The sequence below is a fragment of the Takifugu rubripes genome, chromosome 11 (assembly GCF_901000725.2).
Source record: "Takifugu rubripes chromosome 11, fTakRub1.2, whole genome shotgun sequence".
In the NCBI taxonomy this organism is placed as follows: domain Eukaryota; kingdom Metazoa; phylum Chordata; class Actinopteri; order Tetraodontiformes; family Tetraodontidae; genus Takifugu; species Takifugu rubripes.
In genome coordinates this window covers 2,697,155-2,717,620 of record NC_042295.1, presented here as the reverse complement: position 1 = coordinate 2,717,620, position 20,466 = coordinate 2,697,155, and the positions used below count along the sequence as shown (strand labels likewise).

General features: G+C 43.0%; 1 protein-coding gene across 2 annotated transcripts in view; it reads left to right on the top strand.

Moving 5' to 3' along the window:
• igsf11 (immunoglobulin superfamily member 11) overlaps positions 1 to 20,466 on the top strand; it is a 45,674-nt gene that overhangs the window by 10,645 nt on the left and 14,563 nt on the right. Inside the window, exon 2 of one of the 2 annotated variants that reach the window (XM_029843415.1) lies at positions 5,235 to 5,264. The exons of the other annotated variant lie outside the window; for it this stretch is intronic. Within the exon in view, the coding sequence (XP_029699275.1) occupies positions 5,235 to 5,264 (30 nt within the window). The remainder of the gene's footprint in view (positions 1 to 5,234; positions 5,265 to 20,466) is intronic. 2 annotated transcript variants of the gene reach the window in all.

The window sequence follows — 20,466 nt, the reverse complement described above, 5'->3', positions numbered from 1 at the left end:
TCTTTACTCTTTTGTCTTAATAATTTAGATTGGTGTTTTTTTAAGAGTATTCTCCTACGTGTCCAGAATTCACTAATTGCACCACATATACACAAATATTTGAATACAAATGTTCTGATTCTGGTTTCTAAAAGTAGTTTGGACAGAATACACTAAAATAGTGATGCTATTCTACCGATGCTATAAATGTGCAGTATAGTATAATGATACTATATTTGTGTGATTTTGATGCCACATAGATATTAAAACTCTACTATTCTTTCAGTTATGGCTAATGTCAATATCCTGTTTTCAGTTGTTTCACTTGTCCTCGTTTCACTGTTATCTTGTATTATTTCATTCCCACTTTGGCTTCTCAGCTGAACCTCACTGTGGATGAAGTTGTGTCTCTTCTTATTATGATTAAAGTTAAAGAGTTACTTTTACTTCTAGGGCTGCATTTCTTTTTCCCAGCGTTCCTCATGTTGGAAATGCTAATTACAAAAAACGTGTCCGTCTCTCGGCTCTCCGTTTGTGTCCTTACTCTGCTTCCAACGTCAATCATTAAGGCTCACTCATTTATATTGAGTGATTAATATTGTTGCCTGAGTGTTTATGCAGAAGGATACATTTCTGAATAAGCCAGAAAAAGAAGCTATTCTGTTAGGTCTTAATGGCCAACATTGACCTGTGGAGTTAAACTGTGGAGCAGCTCGTGAAGAGCAAATATAAAAGAATTTGCAGCAGGATTTAAAATAGCAGACATGCATGACAAGTCTTGAGAAGGAGACACCGTGTCTGAGTGGTCTCTGAACCCAAGCTTAGTCCTCATTAGACTCACACGGGCTGTGGAGCCGACTCCAGCATTCAGGGCAAGAGGCCAGTAGAAAGGCAAGAAGCTTAGACAGGTTACCAGTCCATTACTGGTCACCCTGTCTTGGTCTGAAAGTACCTTTATAAACACAGGGTGGATAATTCAGTCAACTCCTCTAATCACAGAGCAGCTGCTCTGAGGAACTCCAAGAAGTTGACTGTGAGATGCAACAGGATCAGTGCAGAAATGTAAATAACATCAGGATGAAGGAGCGCTAGAAGCGACACGCCAAGAGGTGAAAGAGAGGTGAAGATATGGAAAAGGAGAGCCTGCCAGTGACGCCGTTGGTGATTAGAACACCAGAGAGGGAGGAGAGCGGCCTCAGCTCCCTCCAGCAACAACACCTGCTCTTTTACAGTAGAGCGCCATCTTGTAGCGGGGATTGATTTTCAGGAGTGAAGAATGAAACACGCAGACGTTCTTTGTATTGTCATTGACATGAGAACGCGACATTTCTGTACAGTGGGACCTCTACTTACGAAATTAATTGGTTCCGGAAGTTGTTTCGTATTCTGAAAATTACGTAAGTAGAGACGCGTTTTCCATGTAAATGCCCTAATCCGTTCCAAGAAAAAAATTCGTACATAATTTTTTTTATAAATCATAAAAATGCATCAAAACAAATATATGTTACAATTGGATTACCGCACAATAAATGTAGGAATTCAGTGCAAGCATTCTCCAGGAACAAAATTAACTTTATTACAGGCTAATCTTACATTAGCCGTCATTACTAGCAACGAACGTTAACACTTGTGGTAACACCGCCATCTAATGGACAAACATACGAACACCCACAATAAATCCCGAAGACGACGAGGAAGACGCTGGGATACACACAGACTTGTACAGATTGACGTCCCTCCTAGCCAATGTGATTACAGGAAGATGCTAGGCAATAGCCAATGGCAGAGCAGCTACAAGCACGTTTGCGTTCGCTAAACTCCGCGAGCTGCGTAGCAGCGGTAGCGTATTTTTGCCTTTCGTATCCTGAAATTTTTTTTCGTAACAAGAGGAAATATTTCCCCGTTGAGACGTTTCGTAACCTGAAACTTACGCATGTAGAGACGTTCGTAGGTTGAGGTCCCACTGTATAATGTTCACAATGCTCCTCCATTTTAACACACTCAGCCAGAACAAACAAGCTAACTTTTGTTGGTGTTGCAGTTATAATTAAAATCACATGTAAAAATCATATAAATATATCAAAAACAAAGAATTCCCTGGTTGTCACATAGGATCAGGGTTTTCAGGGTTTTCTTTTAAACAGTTTGGCACAATTGTGCAACACTTCAGGTTAATCTGATGTTCCTAAAGTCTCAGAGACTATTATCAGATTTGGGCCCAATGGGTCATATTTGGATTGGGATTTATGTAACATTTATTGGGATTTACACAACAGATTTATCTGGATTTTAACACTCGCGTTGAAAGCCAGATAATCCACCCCTGTATTGTTAGCACAGCAAACACTGCGATCGGCTCCACCAGCTTCTCCTAACCTTCATCTAAGACAGTAACTGAGAATTAAAGCCTCGTTATTGATTGTTTTTGGCAGAGGCAGCCTTTTGACCAGCTGTCACTGCTGCATGTATGGGCTTTGTATTGCCTCTTCAGCAGAAAGTCACTGTTATAAGGCTTTTTTTTTTTTTTGGTCTGTTCTGATTCTCCCCAATCAAAGAGTAATCTGGTTTATGGTATTTTTATTATTGCTGTGGCTTCTTTGACAGTTGGACCAAGGGGACACAAAAAAAAAAAGTAATATTGCAAAAACAAAAACCTCCCTACGGACAAAACTAGCATGAGGTGGAAAATTGGCATTAATAATCTCCAGGCAACAAGTGTTCCCTGAAAAGACGTGCAGTATTTTTATTTATTTGCTTTATTCACACGTGCATAAATATTCTATGAGCAATATTAAAAGGTCTGATCATCAATGATTAACACTCTTTGTAGTGAATGTAGGTTAGGACCCCGGAGACTCACAGACTAGCAAATGAAACAAACAAATTTCTCTTTATAAAACAAGACGAACATATTTAAGGAGCCTTTTTGGATGTGACGTTTGTTCTAATGTTTCACAGCTCTCTTGAGGACATTGTGTGTTGTCTTCCACTCCATGTTTTCCATTTAAAGCCTAAAACAAACAGCTTAATTATAATTCTGCTAGCTAGAGAATCACATGGGTAAGAAAACCGTGTTTTTATAGTTGCAGCCAGTATCGTTCCCGGAATTTTCTCAAAGGAGCGTTGGGCAGGATTCTCCAGCATCGCTGCTCACTTGCTGGTAAACACCTTCTGGTTCAACTGGCCAGTAGGCAAGAAAGTTTGTCTCTATCAGAGCCGCAGTTATGCCTCTGCCAAGGACCGTTTTCTTCCTTTACTTCCACTCTTAAAAGTGAAAAACGTCAGTACTTGAGGGCTTTGCTTATTGCAGTGTGTGTGTGCGCATGCGTGTGTGTGTGTGTGAGAGAGAGAGAGAGAATGAAGTTACTGCCTCTTACTTGTAAAATTGTTAATCTTTGGAATAGGAGATGAGTTTATTTATTTATTTTTTGTACGTCTACTCTAACCTTTGGGACAAAAAGACGCCCTGGCCTAAACTTTTAAAACATTTGACTCAAAAGCAGCATAAAAGCATTTGAAAAGTTTAAAGGTGCTTGTGTGAACAAGGAACACGTCTGTTATGTAGGAGCTGATTTACATAATTTAGCCTTGACTCAAGGCTCAAGGCTCAAGGATTTCAAGGCAGAACCCTTTTGAGTGCCTGTTTCCATGATGTATTCTCGAATGAATTGGCGATTCTCTTTTTTTAATCTCACTTTCTCTCTATGACATGTTTTCTGTTTTTATAGTTTATTTATATACCCACAAGCACGATGCTATTTTAAAGTTCCGGACTTTTAAAGAACAGACATGTTGCGCAGCGAAAAGAGTTTTTCTGAGCCGTCGCTTCAGCGTTTCTGCTCATCATGTTGTTTTTCAAACTCGTCAATGAATCCGCATCAACGGCCTCCGTCTGACGCCTCACGTCAATGGCGTCTGTTGTGGCTTTGCATCCAAGCCCAATCATTATTTCATACTCGGGACTGGGGAAGGATTTAATTAGCTGTTCCATGTCACTGTCGATAATTGTTCAATAGCATACAAACACTGATGCTGACCCATTCTCTCTCTCTCTCTTTCTCTCTTATTTCACTCTCTCATTTTACCTAGTAATTGTTACCTTGCTTAGACACTAATTAGTGATCTGAGGGAGTCTGGTTATAAGTTACAGCTCAATTTTCCACTGGGACTTCATTATTGCTTAAACAAGATGCATCCATCCATCCATCCATCCATCCATCCATCCATCCATCCATCCATCCATCCATCCATCCATCCATCCAGAGGCCCAAATGTCCCTCTCCCTGGTCACTTTGTCCAGCTTTACTGGGGGATCCCGAGACATTCCCTTGCCAGCTGAGAGACATAGTCTCTCCCATATGTCCTTGGTCTTCTAGTGCCCAGGAGGTGTCCTAACCAAATACCCCAAAGGTAGATAGTCTGAACAACATTCAGGATGTACCCCCCCACCCGCCCAAGATGGGAAGAGGTTACCCTCTCGTCCAGGTGTGGACATACTTATTGCCCACACCTGGACGAGAGTTCTCCTTTAGGGCAACGCCAGAGTGGTAGAGTGCAGCTTCTGTCAAGCACATTGGTTCCAGAACCCAAGAGATCGAGGTGAACCCTGCTATATCTCGCCAGAACCTCTCGACCTCGTACATTAGTTCATCCGAGAGCTAACCTCTAACCTAGCGGATTTGAGCGGCCAGAAAGCCTTTAACCATAGCAAGTGTGCCTAAAACCTCAGCTGACTAGAGAATCTCACTGCGGTATTAAATGCCGGCAGACTTTAAGTCACTGTGAAGTGCCGAAAGGTTAACACATGTCCCAGATAAGATGGGACATCGCCAAGATGTTATCCGCCGTAGCACATCCTTATCGACTTGGGTTTCTTGCCGCAAGCGGACACACACACACAGCTTTTAGTCGATGTAGCATTTATGTACGTGGTGATTATTTATGTCCCTTATAACACACTGAAATATAAGCTAGCTGTAAATGTTCTGACCTGTTCCTTTCGTCTCAAATATTACGTTTTTTTTCTCAGGTGAACCAAACAAATGTAATGCTTAATAATAAATTATAAATATAATAGTAAATGATTATATTTTGGAGTTCTCAGGAAACACAGACAAGAGTATAATGTAAAACTTTAAAGGACCCGATGCCGCTATTTTAGTCCAACTAACGAAAGACCAAATTGTAAAACGCGAATTAAATCATTCTTATTAACTTTTAATTCAACACTAATTATGTGCTCTTTCTTTTGACAGGTTCATACTTCGAACTATTCAGAGGAAAATGTAAGTTTTTTGTATTTTTCAAAGGATATCTAAAATATACACACAAATACATGCAGGACATGTCAATATATCTTCCTTAAGCGAAGAGAGATGCAAATATCAGATTTTTGTAACCTACATTATCTTGTAGCAGAACATCAATCATGTCTGCCTGTGACATAACCATCTTAATGCATGGGCTCATAAATAATATTAAAAAGATGTATATGTATTTTTTAAGATGGGAGCTGTCACTCTGTTGCATCAGTACGATGATGTAAACCTTAAGTTCGGTTTGGTCTATTTCTGGCTGATGGATTCGGTAATGGTTTATGTCTCTGTGGCGTTCCCTGTGTAGATAAAGTATTTTAGTCCACAATAATCCCCACCATCTGCTGTCTCTGTTACCACAGTTTAGTGCACAGAATCTCTCTCTACTCTCGTTTCCTTGTTAATGTCCCGCTCGGTGCATTTCCTCCCCCTGCTTCAACCAATTTTTGTCATTATTCCAGTTTTTTTCCCTTCCTACTTTACTTTTCTTCGTACTTTCTATGCTTCATTTTACTTCAATAGATAGATAGATAGACAGACAGACAGACAGACAGACAGACAGACAGACAGACAGACAGACAGACAGACAGACAGACAGACAGACAGACAGACAGACAGATAGAGGAGTCTGGAGCTCAGCTGTTCCTTGGCTGGACAGAGAGCTCAGATGTTCTTCCTGGAATCTGCTGGAGCCTCTCTCCCAAGTGCACCGATCACCACTGGTGCTGCTGCCTTCCCTTCCCGCATCTTTCGTAGCTCTTCCTCACACCCTTGGTATTTTTAGAGCTTCTCATGTTGCTGAGGTTGCTGTCACTTGGGGATCATTAGATCTAACAGCACCGCAGTCTTTTGCCGTTGCTACTTTTACTCCTGTTTTTATGTTTGGCTGATTAGCTGCCTCTATTCCCAGTCTAACCCCCGAAAATGTTTCCCTTGCACGTTATTTTCATTGCCGACACCATTAACCTGGCTGTTATATGCTTGACTGTTTCGCTATGTGTAGCATAGCAATAGAATGAAAACACTAGCTTAAACACTTGTGACAGGACTCACAAATGTAGGAATTAATTATCCTTTGTATAGAAACAGAGAACGCTGTCATGGTGCTCAGCAAGGAGCGCAAAGTTGCCGAGGGAAAAGCCTCTTTCCCGCCACACCGCTTCAGATGTTCTCGGCTTCAAACCCACCGCAGTCCTCCTCCTTTCCATTGATGCTTCTAAGCGAAGTCGAGCTCTTTGTTGGAGGCGTGCACCTGAGGTGATGTGAACACGACCATCCTGGCCTCCTTTGAGAGGAATTCTCCGTGTTGGACACGAGTAAATCATTAACATGGTTGTCAGACATATACAGCGGGTCCCTGCAGAGGAACATACCTCAATTAATATTAACTACATAGATTAGTGAGTGCGTGCATCTGCTAGAGTGAAACCTGATCAAATCCACCAACTCCCATCTCTATGAAGCCGGATACCTTTAAAAAAAAAAAGAGAGGACTAGGAGATCACCACATTTTGGCTCAACAGCTAATGACATCACAAATTCATGAACTCCAGATGTACATGCTAGCTTAGGCTCACACACATAAACTGCACCAGTAAGCAGATCATATCCTCAGTATCTGACCCCAATCCATTATCAACAGGCATCACAGGCTCACTTGTCTTCCAGCCTTTGTCCCTTTTCTCCCTTTAGGATACAATAAGTGCTATGACACAATCCAAGAACGGTGAGCTGAAATGGCTCTGTAGTAGAACTACATTCTTTTTTAATGGCCGTCAGCGTCACCTGTTTTAGGGCTGTTGCCTTATTTGATGGATAAGAATGGTCTCCGAGCAACGTGGGTCTCTTCATACGTGGGAAAAGAAACAAACAACCATTGTTCTGTTGTGTGAAAATCGAGTCAGTATGATTGTATTAGTTCTTGAATTTTTGAAAAGCACATCAGAACACACACACACACACACACACACACACACACGTGGAAGCAGTAGAAGGATCAGAGAGGAGGGAGTTAGTAATCACGCATTCTAGTATTATTCTTAGTATTATTCTTAAAAATGCTTTTAACTCTTATTATTGACCCGATTGACGAATGTGAATGCTAACTATTCGTACACATATCAAGAATTCGCTTCGGTCTAAGGTCTCCTGAAGAAGCTGGACTGTTGAGCCCCAACAGAGAGACATGCTTGGACAGCTGTCCCTCTTCCAGAAGTCCTTCCTTCATTTCTTTAATTTGAAATCCAGGTCCAGGCATTGGGCTCTTCTTTTAAAACAACTCAAAACGTACATGGTGGCATCCACACATTGGGTATTTCCTGTTGTGTCATTTTAAGTTCATTTTGTATCCCCTTCTGTTTATAAAAATAGCTTGTTTGCTTTCCTGACTTGTAATTAATTTAGTTTCTCTTACTAATTACAGCTTTTAGGCAAATGGGTTAGTAATTTAGACTGTGTGTGAGTGTGTGTGTGTGTGTGTGTGGGGGGGGGGGGGGTTGAGTTTAGGGAAGCCTTTGAGTTTACTTGTGATGTTAGTGTGAGAGTGAAGGCTCTTAAATTCATTATGTCAGAGTTCTCACAAAGATAGAAGTACAAGTGTGTGTGTGTGTGTGGGGGGGGGGTGAGTTTAGGGAAGCCTTTGAGTTTACTTGTGATGGTTAATGAGTCCTCACAAAGATACAAGTGTGTGTGTGTGTGTGTGCGTGTGTGCGTGTGTAAATTTGGAATTTCCTCAGATCTCCTATTACCCCGACACAACACTTTCATAAGTGGCCACCTGACACTGGCCCTTGCGACCTGCCTCACTCATCCACACAGCATCTGCTTATTTTTAAAAACAGCTCTGGATGGAGGTCCTCAACGCGTATATGGAGCTTTAAAAAGCACATGTGGAATATACGGATGGTACATGTTGGTACATAATAACGTCTGCAACATTTTTAGATTTGTCACAGCACCGTAAAACGTATCACTGACACCCCGTCCAGGGGGGGGGGTTGTCTACCTCATTTAACCTTCTTCCGTTGGACTTGATCATCCCCCATTATGTGAACTCTTGTAATAATTTAGAATTATGATCTGTATCAACTGTCGGTTGAAGACTACGCGTCTAAGACGATTACCAGAGCCGTCTTTTCAAGCCTTTTAATTATGAGTGGTTCACTTGTTCAGCAGGCTTCTTATCATATATTCACGGCCGACGTTCTGAGTACTCTTGGGATTCCTCAGGGAAAAGAAGCTTGGATGAAAGTGAGACTGAATTTCCTGCCTGTCATATATAAAAATGTCAAAATGTCAACATTCTATGGAGTCCTAATACTTTGGGCTCGGCTGTAGTAACAGATACTTTCTCTTTTAGCTCGCAAACACAATGATCCATATAAGAGACCCAATGCTGAAGATGGCTTTGCCGCTTCCTATATGGTCCTAAACTTGTGTTCTATTATGAAAATCCCCCCAAAACGCTACTTTTTTGCACCTATTGACTTTATTCTCAAAATTTGGACATTTTTCTTGAACTGCATGAAGAAAAAATCTCCCTCCCCTCATTTTTTCATCACAGGTGGCCCTAATTCTCTTCCCTAGTGATCAATACCATCCAATTACAGACTCCAATCAGAACAACGCGTGACCAGGAAATAACACGAGGCAACCGAGCGTGTTTGTGCTCATTGGCATTTAAAAAAAAAAAAGGAATAAGAATTAGACAGCTGATGAAATCTCTCCAAGATACCGTGAGTCTGGGAGAAATTGATCAACAAGAGTTCAGCTCTTTGCTTCCAGAAGGATAAATTAGGACGGCTGCAGCCTCTTTGGGGACTGCAAGTCTGGCTTCAAAGATGCGATGGAACATAGCACATCCCGGTGGTTTGGTAAGCCGTAGATGGTAACCTGGGTGCCTGGGCGTCGTACCACCAGGAGGGACGAATTTGCGGCATTACTGCTAGAGTCTCGCTGAGGCTGATCTGCTCAGACGGACGGTCACGAGGGACAAAGTGGGGAGGTGCAACACCCGGTGGCTGATGTCCTCTCTGTCACAGACGTCTGGCAGGATCCCCCCCCTGTCCTGGGATTCTCTAGCTGAAGCTAAAGGCTGCGCAGGTGTTGCCGGGAAGCTCGCAGCCCACGTGATAAACGCAGCGGTAATGTCAGTTTTTTCCTGTTACATGTCCACTTGTCAGCTTCGAAGACATCTGCTGTGCAACAATCCAGAGCTCCAAGTGGCAGCTATCGTGTTTTTTTAAAGGCCACCGGATATATTTAATTCATACCAGAGTGAATTATACAGAGGGACAACTTTTAGATGGAGTTAGCTAACCGTCCCCATCTACTGTGCGAGTGGGTGAGTTATTTTAATGATTCCCAGTTTCCCATAGCTATTAGTGCACGTCACCTGTAAGGCCTTTCATTAGTACCCATCAGAGGCTTGGGACACATCCCGGCAGGTAAAACACTCATCTATGTCAGGCCGGAGGTGTGAGGCTGCAAAGGCTGTTTCACATGCAAATTAGTCCAATTGTCCACCCCTAGCGGTTGTGTCCCACCCACTGCACTATGAGACACCCACCTATGAGATGTTTGTCTGGCATTTAGATGTGTGGCCTTGTCTCGGGGTGCGTTGGACAATGTCCTGGTCGCTTTACTGTCTTCGTCCTGTGTGTTGTGGATCGAAAATGCGAATCCGCTAACGTAATTATTGTGAATAATTCGAGAGGCATGCGGATGCACTTGAGGAATATTTTTGAATATTCTATTTCTGGGAGGTTTATTTTTAACCGCTGGGTGCCCGTGCTGTAATAGATGACAGGAGAATGGTCCTATCATGGTAATTTTGCTACAGACACATACGCTGATGCATTCTTATGAGACACGTGTGGAATTATCGACTAACTGCTGAATGTAGAAGTGCAGGAGAAGCTTTTGACAGACGATATAAGGGTTCTGTGTGCCGTCCCTTTGGAAGAGGACGTATCCGCTGTGGCTAATCTGCTTGTTTGCTGTGTGTTCCCTCCTACACACACCCGTGCCCCATTCATGGGTCGATCAGGGACAGCTTGCCCAGCGTCTTGATCTTCAAAGTGTTCTTCAAACACACTCAGCCCTTCATGGACTTCTATTTATTACCATTTAACGATGTGCGGCTCCGGACTTCGGGGCGGCTGCCTTAACGTGTCCACCCTGCGCTACGCTCCTCTTATGCACTAATAAACCCTCTTTTGTGTTTCTATTTCCTTCAATGTGGCCGCTGCATCCCACAGAGCCGCACACACACACACTTGCACACACACACACACACACACACACATCTTTGGGTCCTCTTTCTCTCAGACTCTTCATCTGATCTTCTGAACATCAATCCTTCTCTCCAGTAAAGAGTGGGAGGGAGGTGACAAAAATGTGATGACAGATTACCTGCTATATATAGAGCCGGTCTTTTGGCGTTTCCTATATTCATTTTCTCCCTGTGCCTCTGAGACATTATGGGCTACGTGATTTGTGACTGGCGACATCTCAAACATGCTAGCTGGGCCTATAGGTCTCGCCCATTCGCAGGTCTACAATTGAATTTACACTAAAATACAGCTGTTTTACAGTTGTTTGTTGTTTATTTCTCCACATTTTATTGCCTTGTGAAAAAAAATGTGAATATGGATTTCTCTGCGTGGCACCCAGGCAAAATCCCCCGTGATTAATGAAAGTTGGACGCGCTCATCTGTTTCTAATGTACTCGAAACAAAATCTGCTCAAAGTGAGCTATATTACTGTGTGTAATATCCTCTGTTCTCTACTGCTCATTTGCCTGTTAAGTGCTCCTATATTCAGTGTCATACAAGAGATTTATGCCCTCCTGACTCTGGAGGACAATATTGCAAAGTATGGATTAGAACCAGACTGAAAGGTCACAGATAATCTCATGCTGCTTCTTTCTCTTTTCTCTGTAAATCGTAGCAGTCTGCCATGTAGGATTTAACCTCTGCTTAGGAGAGTGACCACAAAAACAATTCATTTAGCCTCTGTTTTCCACCAGAAGCACGACTCCCGATAAGGCCGCTTGTTCTGCCCTGGCAACGTGATCATACATGAACATACAAACACGCTGCTGCCCCTTGATTATTCTTTTTCTTTATGCTTTTCAAACAGTTTTATAAATAACTGTAGATTACTGGGGTGGGGGAAGAACACTGGCAGCCAAATCCCATAGAGTGGTTGGAAACTGGGTAGTGTCTTAATGAACTCAGAGGCATCAGGGGAAGCTGCTTCTGATACAGCATATGGGCAAATACGTTCGACATCTATGCCGTTGTATGTTGTCATGCATGAGTATAAGACACAAGCTTGTCAATGTCCCCATCCTGTGGATGTATACAGACAGCCAAGGACATTTTCCGTAAAATTGGCTACTTGGTAAACCGAATTACTTTACAACTGAATTTATTTCCTTTTATGTTTCCCGATAGCAACCTTTCATTTCCTGTATGTATGCGCAATATATTGTGCGTATGTATGTAAGTATTTAGTAGACTGTATATATGTCAAGGTGGACAGGGAGAGACAAATTGGAAGTGTGAAATTCCTCTCCTCAGCGGGGGAGCTCGGCTAGCCTCGCTGACATTCCACTTAATTTGATTCATTACGGTGTTGTGATGCTATTGTAGCCTCATGCAGAGAATTGGGCCATTTGCTTTGAAATATTGTGACATATTATAGCCGTCACAAGGGGGGTGGGGGGGGCAACCGTGGGGGATTTTCCCAGCCTAAACAACAAATTGGAGTCACCATAGTTTTTAACCACCATTTGAGAAACTGTAACGATGAAGTTTATCAACCTCTTGTTTTAACGCTCTTTATTTTAACGTGTGTGCGTTAACAAAAAACACGTGAACATAGTTGAGAGTGAGAGGTCGCAATGAACAGTTGGGCATTTTGATCCCTTGCTCAAGGGTCAGCAAAAGAAACTCCCAGCCCAGACTGGACTACTGCTGCCAATGACCTTTGACCTTTTGGGTCAGAACCTTCAGGCTTCAAAGGGTTTGGTGGATAGTTGGAACTCAACTCTGGGCTACATTACTTTCATTTTCACAATCATTCTTCTTCATTTCCTGACAAGTACACTCACAAATTCACCATGTGAATGCCTTGATCAGTGTTGTCCACGGCGACAATAGCAGCTTATTGGGAAAACGGTGCGTTTCTCCTTCCTCCCAGACTTGGGTTTCATTCAGCCCTTTATAAACACACGATGATGAAATTAAACCAATCACAAGCAGTGAGGTGCTGGAAGAGATCAACTCCGTTCGCTCGCATTGTCCCGATTGAGACATAAAGTCGTTCACTGACATGCACAGTGAAGCAGAATGTGTGAGACTGACATAATGGGTTTGTTGTGGAATGTTCTTTGCTGCCGCTGTTTCATTTCCCATTATTAGTCCACAATAGCAATGAGCCCGGGCCGGTGAAGTCAGGCGGAGCGGAATGGAAAAATAAAGGCCCCCAATATCAATGTAGGGCACTTCTCCACGTCTATCTCTTGTTATTTAAACAGCAATAAAAGCGCCTGGCACCGTGGCGTCAGAGTCTTAATTGTTTGCTGTACAGCACCTTAAACCGACACAATATAGGATACGATAAAGTCAGACTTGGTTTGGATGGACGGACGGATCACCGCCTCACGCTTTGTCTTCAGCTGAACACGCCGATGCAGCCGTCCCATCAGCGCCAATCTGAGTTTTTTTGTAGCGCTATGGTTGCTCGTGAAACTCCTATTAGATTAGAAAAAAGTCTTCCTGCGTATCTGACACGCACATTATACCCACGTGTAAACGCACACTTGCTCCGGGCAGTTCTTCTGCTTGGCTTGCAGTCCTCTCGGTGGCTAAATGTCTCTTGGTAGTTTTCCTGACTGCACCACAAATGCAACACCTAAATCTCTCTGGAACATCTACTGTTTTAGCTGACTTCTTTCTGACCCGCTTCAGAAAGGCTTTGACTTTCTAGACAAGCAATCGGAGTGATGAGCGATCAGCTCGTATGTGTTTCCATAGAGAATTTCAAGCCTGTACAACAGCTGATTCAGCTTCTTCAGCTACTCTTTGAGTAGATCAGGGATGGGAACATTTTTGTTAATGGGATGCTTAAGAGAAGGTGAAAACACTTCCGGGCTGCTTCTCACAGTACATACAAACACCTCAGAGAGATTATTTCTTAACACTGGAGTAATTTTTAGCTATTGATTAGCTAACATTCCCTGCTTCTTAGCATATCCTGAGGTTTCCCAAAATTCTAGCGTCATGCCCTCTTGAGATATCTTTATAGCTTCATCATCATCCTCATCCTCATCTTGGCTCATTCTAGGACCACAGCTTTTGTCAAAACTGTGAAGCGATGCCCTCCCAATGCTAGCAGGAGCTAACCTGTTCTTCATGGGTGTTCGGTACAAGCTGAAGAACCTATTAGACCAAAATAATTAGTTCTCACTAGCACGCGGAGCTCGTTAATCAGCTTAGACTTAATTATAGTTGCAGAAAAGGTTTCCATTTTACAGCACATTGTGCACATTGTACCTGTGTTATCGCTAGCAGGATCAAACAAACGGTGCCTTTTGTGAAGCCCCGGTTTAGAAGCCACAGAACCGTTTGACAGCAGGAACGAGACCTACTAAGAGGCGATGCACATATTGAACTATGATCAATATATCTCGGTTTATGAGGTTATTTACAGCGGTGTGGCGACGCAGCGACATTACACCCGCCCTGTTTACGGATCCAACAGATCATCACCTTAAATTTACACTTTTCTTTTTAAAGTGCAGCAAAACTGTCCTCGTGCTCTGTAAGTGAGTGTGATGAATGACGTCAATCTAGTCATTATACTCAGTTCTTACATAAATTATCCCCCCTCCACACACGCACGCACGCTCTCACAGCCTCTCTCACTCTATCTCCCCCCCCTTTATGTCCTTCACTCTTTTATATCTATATTGTGATGAGTGTGAACATAATGACTTTAAATTTATGCTTTTGCTCCGTTTAGATGCATTCGGCCTTCCCACGTCCATTAACAGCTGCAAATTCCGCTTTCGAATATGTTGCAATGCGGCGGGGAGACGAGCGTTCACGCGGACCTTAAAACCCCGCTGAAATAATGGTAGCCGCCACTCACATACTCACATGCACGCCTGTGCTGGATACTTCGGAGCAGGAGCTCTAGATGTGGCAAGAAATGCTGTGTAATTCACAGGTTACACCGTCAGTAGCCACAGCGACAAGCGTTAATAGCATTTCTTCCCCAATCCCAGAATGCATTGCTTTTAACCACACAGCATTATCAGAGCAGGACGTCTCCTGGGTTCTGAGTCGTGCCAAACTTTTTGGACCGTTTCCACTGTTTGCGTCTGTGTGGACGGACTGCATGGGCATTTTCTCTAGAAAAGAAAAAATAATAAGCATATTATATATAAACTAATTATATTCGTCTCCTGGCGGTGCCAATGAATCCCCCGTCACAGGAAATCCTTGAGTGTGAGTTTTCACAAGAGCGAGTGTGGAATCTCATTTATGGAAATGACAGCAACTCTATATTCAGAGAGTAAACCCGTCTTTCTCACATCCTCTGAAATAACCAACCAACATGTTCGGTAGTTAAAGCCCAACTTGTAGTTCCCGTTTGCAAGGTGAAAGTTGTCAGATTAGACTGATGGGTTGTTTAAATTGTAGCTTAGCAACACTGGTGACATCACGAGAAGCTGCTCTGGCAGCTGATGAAGCTGATGATCACCACCGAACTTCAGTCACAGTCATGGCTTCATATTTTTAGTTGTGGTCATTTTATAAGAAAAACTGCCATCTCCCTCCTGAGAAACATCACTGCCTCAACCGTTCTAAAGCTGTGGATCCGTTGGGGTCCAGGGGTCCAAGCGCAACCACGTCTCCGCACTCATCTCCCAGGTCTCCTCCTGGGTCTAAATCAGTCCTCGTTGGTCTCCTGGAGGCTCTGATTGTAGATCGGCAGCACTTCTTCCTGAGCTTCGCTGGGATCCCCGGTCTAGATCTGGGTTCGCATTATTTGCGCTACAGCTTGAATCTAAACCAAAAAAACCCCATTTTGACTCGCCTGCGACTGGTCTGAAGTTGAGGATTAGCAAATGAATGACGACAGAAAGTCACATTTTAACTTCTTTTTGCTTCAAAATGGCAAAGACGAAGGAGCTGTCTAAGGATAGCGCTGTCATTAGCAACCACGAGACCTCTAAAGGGTACAAGGCAATCCCCAAGGACCTTAGTATCCCTGGCAAGAACCTTCATGGCATGTGGGGGAAAGGAGAGAGTTTATGGGAAATCTCCAAATGTTGGCACGAACTGTGTAGAAACCCCCCACGTGAGACATTCAAAGCCTTTTAACACACCTGGAACAGCCGGGGGTTCCAGTAGGGCTAATGAGCCACAGCCGAGGGAGGACTTGAGTCACCTTTAAGAGTACCTGGACAATCTGCAATAGTTCTGGGGAAATGTTCTGTGGACAGACCAAATTCATAACTGTCCATGTCCACTTCCTGTTAAAAAATGATGATAATTCATTCATCAATATTGTAAATTATACAAACAAAAAAATGTACTAAATGAATAAAAAGATCAAATAGATTTGTGTGCTTTTGTAGTATAAGTACAGCTATCAAATCCATTAAATTTAGGCAATGGTTGGGAAGAAAAGCTCTTTCTCTGCAACAAGGAATACCGGAATATTTTAATATCCTCCCAAATTCTGCACCCAAACCATAAATTTATGAAGCGGCCCCAAACTCTGTGCAGACTAAAAGAAACTGTGTCTTTTTATCTGCTCAGATTCAAAGTCTAAGAATCTGAAATAAATCTGGTGCAGATACAGTCAGCCCTGTTCTCTGCAGAGGCGCAGCCACGTGCACGATCAACAGCTGGTCAACCTTCAGCTGCCTCTTGTGTGGGTGAAATGGACCGTAAAAATACCGCAAGGGACAAATTAGTCTTGTGCCAATAAAGAATATTCGGGAAATACAGAATCCTCGGCACATCTGCTGTCAATGGAAGAGCAAACTGCCGTCACCGCTGCAGCAGAAATAACGGATTTCATGGTTTTGGAATAGTGTCGAATGGGTTAAAGGATCCAGTCTTAAATACGTAGCAGTTATCACTTATCTGTCAAGATGTGACCAAAGGAAATCCAATTAATTTTATGAGTGTTCATGCTTTGGTAATTATTAGCAACATTAGCTGCATTTTTTTCTCACCACCCGTACACCCATAAACATTGGGGGGGTTCCCTCTGGTGGTCCGCTGGGGTCTGGATCTGTGTGTGTCTGAGTTAATAATGGCCTTGTCCAATTGGGCTGTGTCATGTGCTGATCATCCCCTGATCAGCTGTTTCTAGTACAAACATCTCTCTTTCTCTCCAAAGAACATTGCAAATCCTCCCTGTCTTCACTTTTCACCTTTAATTAGGTTAAATAAGAGCTCCTTGAATCTCTATAGGTCTGTTTACACATGTCACAGTTGGCAGATGCTTCAATTACCATAAAAAATAGAATCTGACATGTTATGATTGTAGGTAAGACTTATTTCTCTGTTGTTCTTGTTGATTTCATCGGCAGCAGGAAGACACACTGTTTTAATTCGGAAAGTGAGAAGAAATGCAGGAAAAAAAACGCTCATACAGGCAAAACATCCACCAGTTTTCTGTCACACCCTCTGTCTCTGAATGGCAACGCCGGCCTCTCCACAGGCGCAACTCCAGAGAATTTGGTGGTACTAATTGATATTCTAAACCTGTCTCTCCATCCCTCAGGCAAACTTTACAGAAAGAAAGAAAGAAAGAAAGAAAGAAAGAAAGAAAGAAAAGAAAGAAAGAAAGAAAGAAAGAAAGAAAGAAAGAAAGAAAGAAAGAAAGAAAGAAAAAATGTTTACTTATGCACCTAGAAGAACTGAAGAGTATAAACTAGTGTTTTTCCCACTAGAGTTGCCTCTAAATCACCGATCGTCAGGTACTCCCGACCTCCTCTCTCTCCCCTCTCCTTGACCGTGCTCAAAATCTGCCCTTCTTTCTGGGACTGGTCCCAAGACAAAGTGCGGCTGCACGTTTCCGCCAAGGTCAGTGATCCATTTCTCAGCCTGTGACAGTTCTGTGGTACAGATGTGGGTCAGAGCTCGCAGGGCGTTCCTGTAGCTCCCCCACTGTTTCCTCAGCCAACACACCTGAAAAGAGGCGGCGGCTCCTCAACCTTTCACCATCATTGAGCTGCCTCAGTGGAATCATTGTGCTTTATTACAACATGATTTGCAGATGAGCAATGCCCCTCTTTCTCTTTTCTTCTTTTGACATTTAATAATTAACCATTTACTTTGGAATTGTTTTAATATCAGTCACATTGAACCTTTGAGGTTACATCTTATTCACCACATTTAGCACATCTGGTATTTATTTGACTGGTGGCTTCATATCCCGTCTGATTATTCTTAATTTGGCCACTTGGTCATCCTTTGCTGTCAGTACCGACGTCATAGTTTCTGGTAGATCTGTTGCCGTGCCAGGAGCAATAAGAGGCTCATGGAAAGCTCAAATAATAGTGAAAAAGTTTGACTACTCTCAGGGCCCAGCCATCCCAGGAAGCTCCGGCCATGTTTCCTGCAAAGACCGACCCAAATGAACCTCATTTGAAATGCATTGAACCTGGAACTGTCTTGCAACGGCGGGACTATGCTAATCCCCGCACCGCCTCCCCGGTTTCATCCATTTTTATTTTTCCTACTCCAACATTTATGTATTTCTCAGGTTCAACCTCAGAGTTGCCATGGAAGTGTGAATCTATTCTCCTGTCAGCATGAGAGGTGGGGTGAGAAGTAGCTCATTTGCATTTAAAGCAACAGGCCCTCCTGTCAGGCGCTCAGAATAGACCTGTTGAGACGGGGTGAAAATCAACCCCAGCGCTTCATCCTGGGTGCAGTTGGATCACAGCTTTACGCAGGATTGTGTTAAAAGTCCAACGAGGGGGTCACAGAAATACACCATTATCATTCCATTCCCACTCTTCACACCCTCAAAACCCAGTTACATCACTGGTTCTATCAAGGGTTTCAAATTTTTTCATTCCTTGAATTATTCCTGAGCCGCTAATGTCTTGACCTATATGTGTCAGCAAGGAGGAAAGAGTTGAATTAAACATATAGTAAAGGCACATCGGATGAGAATTCCCTCAGTCACGTGCGCACCGGCTCGATTTATGGCCAAGTTTAACATATATGTTTTGCATTAAAGGAGGGACGGATGCATTTCCCCGACTGCTAGAGCCCTAATTGTTGCTGTGGCTCATTGCTGTCGGAATTTCACCACAGCGTAAAGTCCTGCCGGTCCGCTCCAGTTCCCGGATCCCTGGCAAACTCTTTATCCACGCCATCTTTTTCGTAATGTCTGAGTAATATCTGTCTATCTATAGAAGGGGAGTAATAGAAACGGGGGTAGAGTCGCCAGCGTAGCCAGTGAAGCAGATGTAAAGTCGCAAAAGTACAAAAAAAAAAGCCAAATGACATCTCCTGCTGCAGTAGATTCTGTAATCCTCTTGAGATTTTCGAGTAAAAGCACGGAAAGCTTTGAAATGGACTGCTTTACGAGCACCACCGGCTAGGTAGAAATAAAGCTGCAGATACACAGATATACACAAGGCCTGACTATTTCTGTCAGCCGCTCCTCGTTGGCGCTGTACGAGCAGATAGTGACCCCTGCCTGTGTTGAGCATCGTCTCCTCATAATGTGGCCACAAAACAAACCTCTGGATGTCATAAAAACCAAAAGTGTGTGGCAAAAATGACAGGAACCAAAGCCCAAACATTCAGTAACTGTATTTATGTGTTATGAAGCTACAGCACAACTTCTGCACGCATGTATAATGTATCAAAAGTCTATCTATCTATCTATCTATCTATCTATCTATCTATCTATCTATCTATCTATCTATCTATCTATCTATCCACCCACCCACTGTACATAATATTAATATTTCATCCCAATAAGTTTATTCTGAAGCTGGGGGTTGTAAACTGGCAGCATCTATATGATGCTTTTTCAGGCTGTCTTTTTCTATTTCGAATGCTTTATGTGGCCGGTATGTTCTTCCATTCCAAACAACTGTGCCCTACATGTCACAGCGTCATTAGACCAGATACTGGAAGCTACTGGGAGATACTGGGAGAGACACCAGCTCTGAATTCCACTGGCCACTTTTTCCATTAGTGAAAGCCCGGAGACCTGCTGAGGTCCGATGATGCTCTGGGATGTGGCACCTTCTCGCTATTCCTGGAGAGATGCTGAATTTATATAGACTTACATACAGTATGTGATTAATTTATATATGTTTATTGATTATATTTTTAAAGCATTTTAATGCAATGGAAAACATAAAATGCAAGATGGTTTTGACCCCAAGGAAATCTCATTAAATTTGTGTTAAACTGTAAACATTGGCAGCGTGGATGTGACCCCAACCAGAGGCCAAGCTGTGACCGTTAAATCACAATATTACAACAGTAAACGATGTTGATGCGGCTAATTGTAAACTTGGATCAATCCTGCGGCTCGTCACATGACCGTACTGTAAAAAGTGCTGCTGGTTTATTAATCTCTTTAACATTTAATGATATCTAAATAATTCACCTCACATTCAAACGAACTTTATTAGCACAGAATTCTCCGGCACAGCCGGAAGCAAGAGCCGTCGGGGGTGTAGGTGGGCGCGTTTGGCGTCAGGCGCCACTGACGCCAATTAACTGTAATCTATGGTAAATTACAATTTACAAGGCGTGCGTGTGTCCTCACGGCTCAAGGAAAACCCGTCCATTTTCCAGCTTTGACACATGGACGCACATAAGCTCACTTTGGTGGACGTCTGTATGTTTCTGCAAATGATTGAATTACGTAACAAATACTGCAGAGCCCTAATTTTTTTTGGTAAACCCAGATTACACAGGATTATCATCCCTTGTACTCCACCTATATTCTGTGTACGAGGGCGGCCGGGCAGGCGGCCGGGTATGCCACAAACACCAGAGCCAGATGGGACAGAACCCCTAAGCAGCTTAGGGTTGCAGTAATCATGCAGGCTAAGTTGCTATCAGTGGTGTGCCTACATGTTTGTGTGTGCAAGCTGCACCCG